General features: G+C 42.8%; 1 protein-coding gene across 3 annotated transcripts in view; it reads right to left on the reverse strand.

Moving 5' to 3' along the window:
* The window catches only part of LOC310660869 (uncharacterized protein), a 42,373-nt gene extending 33,398 nt beyond the window's left edge, over positions 1–8,975 (reverse strand). For all 3 annotated transcript variants that reach the window (XM_083406309.1, XM_083406308.1, XM_083406307.1), the window contains exons 1-5: positions 8,375–8,975; positions 6,414–6,576; positions 4,923–5,491; positions 3,155–3,175; positions 1,687–1,746 (exon numbers count right to left, since the gene is read on the reverse strand). In XM_083406309.1, coding sequence (XP_083262435.1) covers positions 1,687–1,746; positions 3,155–3,175; positions 4,923–5,491; positions 6,414–6,570 — 807 coding nt within the window. In that variant the 5' untranslated portion in view covers positions 6,571–6,576; positions 8,375–8,975. The remainder of the gene's footprint in view (positions 1–1,686; positions 1,747–3,154; positions 3,176–4,922; positions 5,492–6,413; positions 6,577–8,374) is intronic.
* Positions 8,976–10,059: the final 1,084 nt, after the last annotated feature.

A 10,059-nucleotide genomic window follows, 5' to 3' on the forward strand; every position in this document is an offset into this window, starting at 1 on the left:
ATGCTTCTGAATTATGGTCCTGGAGGAGACTCTTGAGAGTCCCATGGACTGCAAGAAGTTCAAACCTATCCCATTCTTAAGGAAATCAGCCCTGAGTGCTCACTGGAAGGACAGATCCTGAAGCTGAGGCTCCAATACTTTGGCCACCTCATGAGAAGAGAAGACTCCTGGAAAAGACCCTGATGTTGGAAAAGATGGAGGGCACAAGGAGAAGGGGACGACAGAGGACGAGATGGTTGGACAGTGTTCTCGAAGCTACCAGCATGAGTTTGACCAAACTGCGGGAGGCAGTGGAAGACAGGGGTGCTTGGCGTGCTCTGGTCCATGGGGTCACGAAGAGTCGGACACGACTAAATGACTAAACAACAACAAAATGCTAAAGCAAGTGTTCTTGTTGTTGTTAATTACATTCATATACCACAGGGTGGTTTACAGTATAAAAGCACAAAAATCATAGCTGTCAACTTTTCCCTTTTCTTGCAAGGAATCCTGTTTGGAATAAGGGAATTTCCCTTTAAAAAAGGGAAACATTGACAGCTATGCACAAAAATACATGACAAAACCCTACAGTTTCCAGTGCATTTTCCCACTACTTGTTGCAAATGAATAAATAAATATATCCAATCTTTTGGGGAAGCAAGCTTGTTGCATAACAACAACAACAACAACAACAACAACAACAACAATTTATTATTTGTACCCCGCCCATCTGGCTGGGTTTCCCCAGCCACTCTGGGCAGCTTCCAACGAAGATTAAAAATACATTAAAATGTCACACATTAAAAACATCCCTGAACAGGGCTGCCTTCAGATGTCTTCTAAATGTCAGGTAGTTGTTTATCTCTTTGACATCTGATGGGAGGGCGTTCCACAGGGCGTTCCACAAGACCTCCCAAGCCACTTACAACCACACAACATGAGATTGAACCCCATCCCAAAGAGTCTAAGAGCTGGAAGTGCTCTTAGACTCTTTAAGGGGGGGCACCATGATTTGATTCTAAGGGTGCTTCCACACTTGGCATTTAGTGTGGAATTGCCATGCTTTGCTCAGTTGCTTCTTGTAGGGCATCTTCATGGCACCATCATCCAATCATTGCCATGCTATATTTTTCCTGTGGTTCTTCTGTCTTTTGTCAGACCATGAAGCAGTCCCTTCAAGACAGGTGTTTATTGTGAGTCTGGTGATTCTCACGCACGCAGGGTTTCAGTAACGTTCACACATCATTGGCATCAACATGCCAGTTTATATCCCCCCCCCCCATCATATAATGCTGATTTTCCCTTTCCAGCTGCAATCTCTTCATGAAAAACCCTTACATTTTCACATTCACACTAAACCGTGGTTTGGCTTAGCATTACATTATAGCTGTAAAGTAGGTAGCCCTCATCTGTACAGCTGAATGTGAAGGCTCTCCACACAATCAAGGATCCTATCATTTATGTATGAACATCTTATTCTCTCTGCATCACTCAGCTGTTGTCTCTGAATATGTATTTCATGAATTAGATAATACTGGTAATTAATAAAAGAATGCCACCAAAAATATTTGCTTTTTATTTTTGCAATAAAAAAATAAGCGGTTTTTGTAAACTACTCTGGGATTGTTTACAATCAAGTGGTGTATAATTTTTTAATAAAATAAATAAAATAAGAAGAAAGTAAATGGGGGGGGGGGAGATACTTACAGCAGGGCCAGGAAGACCCCTTTCACCTTTTTCACAGTTACATATAGGAGGCTGGGGACACTTTGAAAAGAAATAACCATGCAAATTAATCATCACTTCCCACCTAGGAAGAAAGCTCTACAGCTCTTTTATTTTCCTATACTGTAATTTATTTATTTAACCACAAGTAGGAAAGATCTAATCTTGAAACCGCATCCTATTGCTTTACAGTACTGTTTTCTAATCAATATTTTCACAGTTTCCCCACAACATAGTCAAAACTTACACTTCTCATTTCATTATTGAACCCATACTTCTTGTTCATGTTTCAGCTTTCTGGCTGGTGCTGAATTTTGTGTTCCCTATTGAAGTGATAAATTTACAAATATCTCCATTTCAGATTTTTCTAGTAGTCCTGGGTGAACTATAGCTGGACGGAATCTCAAATGTCTGTGAGGTGTAGAAGTACTCTAACAACTGTGATTCAGTTCTTTTTCATATACAGCAGAGATAAACTTTGGTCTTTGCTACCACAAGATGTTGTGACTGCCACCAACTTGGATGGCTTTTTAAAAAAGGAATGAGAGAAACCCCTCTTTCAAGATTATCCATGTCTACTAGTCATGAGGACTGTATTATGTCCAGGATCACAGGCAGCCTGGTTTGGAAAGCCAATTTCTTGGCACCAAAATCAGGACATTATAATTGTGATTGTGTCCAGCTTGTGTGTTTTTCATAGGCATCTGGTTATCCACTGTGAGAAGACAATAAAGGTAAAGGTAAAGGGACCCCTGACCATTATGTCCATTCGTGGCTGACTCTGGGGTTGCAGCGCTCATCTCGCTTTATTAGCCGAGGGAGCTGGCGTACAGCTTCCGGGTCATGTTGCCAGCATGACTAAGCCACTTCTGGCGAACCAGAGCAGCGCAGTTTACCTTCCCACCAGAGCGGTTCCTATTTATCTACTTGCACTTTGACGTGCTTTTGAACTGCTAGGTTGGCAGGAGCAGGGACCGAGCAATGGGAGCTCACTCCGTTGCAGGGATTTGTAATGCCAATCTTCTGATCGGCAAGTCCTAATCTCTGTGGTTTAACTCACAGCGCCAACCGCATCCCGAGAAGACAATGCTGGACTAAAAAAACTAAAATGGCTTCTGGCATGATGGAGGAAGGCTCTTCTTAGTTTCTTATGTGATACCCTTGGGAGTTAGCATTAGGTGTTTTCACTTATATATTATGGTTATATTCAGACTATTGCTGGAACCAGAAACTGCAAGATGCATCAAAGACCAAACAAATTTACATTTTCTTTTGTCACTTTTTAGTGCTCATCATTTAGCAAGACTTATTCTTCTTTTTCTATTGGTTTTAATTTACTGAAATGGTAATAAACATAGTTTTGGCAAGATAGTTTGTTGTTTCACCACCACTCTTAATTTAAAATGTTGTAGATGTAATCCATCGTCCCCAGTTCACAGTTAAGACTTACCCCTTCTTCTGCCAGTTCTTTCTGGGGAGACAAATAAGTGCAAGCAAAATTAATTATTTTATAAGTAACAAGGCACACTGTGAGAAAAATGAAAAAAGAGACTTTGCTGGCTGGGAATATGCTGACATAGGGCCAGCATATGCCTATTTCTTGTACACAAATACAACAAATCATAGGAAGAAGCAGAGTACTAGGTATTTCTGGTTGTTCAAGGCAGAGATATGTGCTCCCTAGAGATTCAGTTAAAACCCACAAATTAGGAATGCAGTGTAAAATATCACTGTATAAAAGCCTATCATCATGTAAGGAATGTGTCCCCAGAGTTCAAGCACTGGGGAGAAGGATGCTTAATCCAAATTGGAGAATCCTATGCTGCAAGCCAATGAATTTTGAAGGGATTCTTTTATTGTGAATATTGATTATGAATGTTTACATGTAAATGTTTGAGTAACTGGTTTTGTACTTTGTAAACTACAGGAAGCCCGTAACTTATGCACAGTTAACTTGTGCGCATTGAGTTTTACAGGCGTGGCAGATAGATAGATAGATAGATAGATAGATAGATGGGGGGGGGGAGAGAGATCTGGGGAAAATGGCTTTGGCAATCCCACCCGCCATTGAACCCAATGAGTTTTGACTAGACACAATATTGGCTTTAGGCACGATCCTCGAAACATTACCCTTGTGTACATTGTGGGCTTACTGTACTTAGAAGCAGTGATGTTAAATATATAAAATGAATGAATGTCATGATAGAAATACTGCTTCTACCCCCTAAACTAGCCTGCTGCCCTCAGAAGGATGTTTTCTTATGGTCAGTGTCCAATCCAGTCACCTTCCGCATATGAAATGCAAAGGGGTACACACTTCATCTTGTCACTTACTTCAGGCAGCAAAATGTCTTGTGCCCAGTCCTAGTCAGGACCCATTAATACTGAATTGACAAATCTTAAAAGTTCAGAATTTATTATGTGGCCTTGTGAATAAAAGTGAAACCAAGTTGTGCAGCAACAACAAAAAATCTAGTAGTGTGTGTGTTTAAGAAACTACCACAGCTGAGATAATGTTGAAGCTATGGCCTTCTTCAGTCATTCTCGTCCACATGGGAAGAAGGGGAGAGGAAACCCATGTTGTGTGAAGGGTGTGGCCTTCTGCTCATGTCAGTTTTTAGGTACAACTCATTTGTGAAAGGACAGAGACAGATGCTGTCACTCCCTGCTTGAGCTCGAGAAATGCTGCAGTTGAGGCGACACACACAGTTGAGGAGTGGGAGCTGGAAGTGGTGGTGGGCATCCTTCAAGAGATGAAAGGGCAGCATCTTGGGGTCACAGCAGGGGGAAGAGGTATGGGAGAAACAGAGGAGAAACACAGAAGAGAGATTTACGAGTAGGTAGAAGGAAAAGAGACGAACTGCAAAAGAAATGTATGTTGTCTCGGTGAAGGCAATGAGGAGGGAATAGAGGAAGAAGAACAGGCAGAAGTGGACACTGTACAGGAGGTGTCAGGAGAAGAATTATGTAAGGGAAGGCAGGCAAGAAAACACTGCATATAAAGCAAAACACAGCAGAGTCCTGTGATGAAAGGCGGGTAACAGAACTCTTTGAGTACGTTCCCCACCAGGGGCCTCTTTGAGAACAAGGACTCCTGGGGCAAAGAGCAGGGATAGAGGCGACACCATTATTATAATACTAGAAGTGCAGAGTACACTTATATTCTGTTAAGTATAATATACGCTTTATATAGGCCCCACTGAAATCTTTGTCCCTACCATTTCTTTGAGAATTCTCTCCACAACTCCTTTCTCTTGCAGATTGAAGACAAACCTGGATGCCGGGACACTGGCCAGGAGCCGAAGCTTGGCGGCATTGGCCACCTCCTCGGCCACTCTGGTCATCCCCACTGTGAAGAACACGATGCCTTGGTGTTTAGCATCGGCAGTGGCTGAGAAAATATCTGGGTTTCTCGGGTGGTCCACTCCGTCCGTCAAGAGCACAGCTACTTTCACGCTACCGTGAGTCCCTTCGGTCATGTAGAGCTGCGTGAGGTTGGTGATGGCGTAAGTGGTGTAGGTGCCGTGGCCGATATAGGTGATGGGGGCGATGCGGGATTTAAAGGCATCTGGGCCCTTCCAATCTCTGAAAGTTTGCTCTATGAGGACAGTGCTGCTGTACTGCAGCAAGGCCGTCCTCCAGCTGAGGGAACGTCCAGAGCTGAGCTGCAGCCCTTTCATCCTGTCCACTATCTCCAAGATAAACTTCTTCTGTTGTTCGTGATTGAAGTTCTTTGCACTCTCCGAACTGTCCAGAAGGAAAGCCATTTCCAGAATGCAGTCTTCATCTAGAAATAACACATCACCAGGTCAATAATTTACATTACAGCCATATTACGGGAGCTATGGTTTGTTACAGTTCTCAAAAACGTCTACCCTCTCCACAGAGAACTGGGGCTCTAGGGCGACAGTGGGGTGGGGTGGGGGAGAAGGGCCTCCTAACAACTCTCTCAGCATCCTTCATAAACCACGGTTCCCAGAATTCTTTGAGGGGAGGCATGACTATTTAAAATGGTACTGTAGTACACCACACTGAGAGCCAGTTTGGTGTAGTGGTTAAGAGCGGTAGACTCGTAATCTGGTGAACCGGGTTCGCGTCTCCGCTCCTCCACCCACTCCGCTGGGTGACCTTGGGCTAGTCACACTTCTTTGAAGTCTCTCAGCCCCACTCACCTCACAGAGTGTTTGTTGTGGGGGAGGAAGGGAAAAGAGAATGTTAGCCGCTTTGAGAATCCCTCGGGTAGTGATAAAGCGGGATATCAAATCCAAACTCTTCTTTATATATATGGTGTGAACGTGGCCTAGGTTAATCATTTGATAACTGTAGAGAATGTTACTCCCATTAGAGTTGGGCTGAAGTGACAAGAAAAATTTCTCAGAAATTTCTCAGCAGTCCCACCCACCTTGAAATCGACATTTTGCCAATATTTCAGGGGTGAGGTGAAATACAGTTTGGGGAGAAGTGAATCTGAGCAGCTGCCATTTTGTTTTGTATTTTACCCCTGCCCCATCCCAGTAAGTAGCAGCAACACCACTGTTGGGAAGTGGCACCAACCCCATCACATTGGCCACTCCTGCCTACCACTTCACCACAGTCCTTCCTCGTAGGTGTGTTCAGACTTTAATACATTTCAAAGCAATCCCATCCAGATAAACTTTGGGATCGGAACCGACCATTTCAAAGAATCTGTTAAAATTCAAAGTAGTCACCTTGGTCACTTGGATTGGGATATTTTTCTACTGCATTTGAGAGGAATGGTTTGGGCTTCTGTTTTCTGATTCCATTTCTTTTTTCTTCGTTGGTGTTTTGTGCCAAAAAGACTCGGTGGTCCAGCAGGAACAAAAGCCACCATAACCTAGAGGGCATGGTTTGCTTTGTTGGCCAAAAAGACACAAGAAATTGTGATTGCGAAAGCAAAACAAAGCACACAATACAAAAATGCAAAGCAAACAATAGCTAGTTTTTTACTTGCAAAATGGAGATTGCCTTGTTACCACCTTAGTGAAAAGGTTTTATGATGATTTTTAATTGTTCTTTGATGGCTTTTTAAAATGTACTGTAATTTAATGTACATTGCTTACAAATGTCAATGATTAAACAGTACAGTGGTACCTCAGGTTACAAACACTTCGGGTTACAGACTCCGCTAACCCGGAAGTAGTACCTCGGGTTAAGAACTTTACCTCAGGATGAGAACAGAAATCGTGTGCCGGCGGCATGGTGGTAGCAGGAGGCCCCATTAGCTAAAGTGGTACCTCAGGTTAAGAACGGTTTCAGGTTAAGACCTCCGAAATGAATTAAGTTCATAACCAGAGGTACCACTGTATATAAATACCTTAAATAAACAAATAAAAGCACACGATACATTCATCTAACATTTCCTAGGAAATGTCACTGGCAATGATACCATTGCATACAGCAACAGGTTTTGCCATATTTACTATGTCTAAAAAATTTATTTGGAAAATTTATATCTTTTCCTTCCTCCAAGGAGTTCAAGCAACTCATAGCATTTAAGTTATTTTTCATTTCCACACACACACCAACAGTCTGTAGACTGCAAACATGTGGACAGATTGTTCATTTTAAATTCTATAACACTACAGCATCTAGGTTAGAGGCACCGAATAGTCATAAGTAACAACAACAATAATCTAGAAAGTACTTTACAGTAGCTCTTCAAGGTATGCTGATTGATAATAACTTGCGCTAGACCACCTGGAATGCTTTCTGGCAGATCAAGGATTTGAATTCCTATGCCAATGAGTACAATTTTCTAGCCACTATGTCACACTGGGTTATTTCCATAGGTTTTATCCCACTCTGCTGCCAAAAGACGGCAAGCAGTCAAAAGGTCTAGAGTGGAGCTGAAGGACAGGTAGGCAGAGCTGTACAGAAATCTTTACTTGCCTTCCATAGGTTGAGGTGGTGGCACAGCTTGAAACTTGAACCACGACAACAAAGAATGTGGCAGATTGTGCATCTACACCCACAAATTAATTTTTACCCGTATGTTTCTATTTAAGAGGGATGCATTACATATAGATCAGTATGTCTCATTCAAGAGGAATCTGTTGCAAATAAACAGCTGCCCAAAGGCCTGGTGTTTGATGCCAAAATCAATGTCAAGTACCTGATTCTATAATAACTCGCATGCTGCAACAATTTCAATTTCACCCCGGGGAGCTGTTTCCAAACATGAAATTGGGATTTAAAAAGGAATAATATTCACACCAGAGATATAAACAAGCCCCGTGCCTCTGTCCTTCAGTTAGTTTTACAGTTTCCTCTGCTGTCACTTTTATGGCTTGCTGGTGGCAAAAACTGCCTTGATAAGAGTTTGTTGGGGAGTTTCAGTCCTCCTTGCAGAGATTTCACTGCCCTGTATTCTACACACAAAGTCCCAGCATAAACACAGAGAAAGTGCCAGTCACATGGATTTTTTTTTTTCGGCGGCGATAACGATCTCCCGACACATAAATCTGCTTCATCTATCTTTTGTGTATTGGTTTCAAACCGTCTGAGGAATGAGCAATAAAAAGCCTACAGCAATCCAACTCCCTGCTAAAAGGCTGGTGCCTATAAAAGATATCTTAATTCTTGCACAGTTTGCCCTTGCACAACACTGCAGTCGTCTGGGGGCGGGCGGGCAAGAAGAGAGGGTTCTTACCTCTGTCTTGTTGGATGCACCAAGTTCTGTGGTGACGAGTGCTGTGTCTGGGAGAAGAGACTTCTGCCTGAGGTTGCTGCCTAGGCTATTACCGGCTCAGAGCCTTCCACTCTTGAAGTGAATTGCAGAGGGAGCAGGAGGGGGGAGCAAGAGGAGAAGAAGAAAGTTTGACAAAGGAAAGGGACCACTCCTCCAATCATCTAGTTCCACCGAAAGCTACAGCCACACTGACTCAAATTCCATCCAGGACACATTTATTCGCCCTTGTTTTACTCATCCCCAGGCTAAGTAAACCCATGTGTGGTAGTATGGCGAAGTTTATATCCCACCTACGTACTCACACACCTGGACTCAAAAATGTTGTTTAACACATTGGGGGCAAATGATTTTCATTTTTTCTTTCAGCTGCGCAGAAGAAACTGTTTCTCTGTGTGTGGTGCAGTGCAAACCTCATTTCTACAAATGCAATTGTCAAACATGCCTGCACCTAGGTCTCATTATTATGAGAAATATTTGTTCCATAGTTCAGGTTAATACGAGAGGCATCATAGCTCAATTTTCATGAGACCTGGAAACTGGACTTGAGTCTCGGGGGCAACAACAATTAATGTGGTCTCATGTGTCATCTACAGAACTCATATTTTCTTAATTGTTTTGTTAAAGTAGCTTACTTGCTTAGAATACACACACACACACACACACACACACTCACTCACTCACTCACTCACTCACTCACTTATAGGCCCTGATGGGTAAACCCAGAATTGCTTCATCTACCTAACAGTACAGCAAATATTTTAAAAATCTTAACATGCACCTGTATCAGGACTAAAATACTGTAAATGTGATGTTATTCACATCTTTAGTCCATGTTTATTAAAGGTAAAGGTAAAGGGACACCTGACCATTAGGTCCAGTCGTGACTGACTCTGGGGTTGCAGCGCTCATCTTGCTTTATTGGCCGAGGGAGCCGGCATACAGCTTCTGGGTCATGTGGCCAGCATGACTAAGCCGCTTCTGGTGAACCAGAGCAGCGCACGGAAACGCCGTTTACCTTCCCGCCAGAGCGGTACCTATTTATCTACTTGCACTTTGATGTGCTTTCAAACTACTTGGTTGGCAGGAGCAGGGACCAAGCAACAGGAGCTCACCCCGTCACGGAGATTCGAACTGCCGACCTTCTGATCGGCAAGTCCTAGTCTCTGTGGTTTAACCCACAGCGCCACCCACGTCCCTTTCCATGTTTATTATCCCCCAATAATTAGCCAGTGTATCACCCCATTTCCCTTGAAATGTTGTGAGAGGAGTTTCCTGCTTGCATTTCCCCCAGATAGCAAAATTACTGCAGAAATCACAGTTCAGTAGTCTATCTGGATCTGGGTTCAAGCCTAGGACAACCTTACAAAAAAGAAAAGAAAAAATGGCACAACTGAATCCTTAAAGTTTTCAAAAGAAGTGCGCTTCTTAAAAAATGAGAGACAGAGAAATAAGTTCTGTTGCTGGCTGAAGAGGCACCAGCAGAGCAAAGCAGCAACGCTTTCCCCAAAAAGAAACATGTTAAGAAACATTCCCCAAAAAGTAACATCTGTAAGAAGCAAGAAATCCCCCTACCCAAATTATCATTTGTTACTCATGCTTTGTATGTGTGTGTGTGCATATTTATTTAGTAGCAACTTCTTAGCTGC

This window comes from Podarcis tiliguerta (assembly GCF_965153285.1).
Source record: "Podarcis tiliguerta genome assembly, chromosome: 1".
Taxonomy (NCBI): Eukaryota; Metazoa; Chordata; class Lepidosauria; order Squamata; family Lacertidae; genus Podarcis; species Podarcis tiliguerta.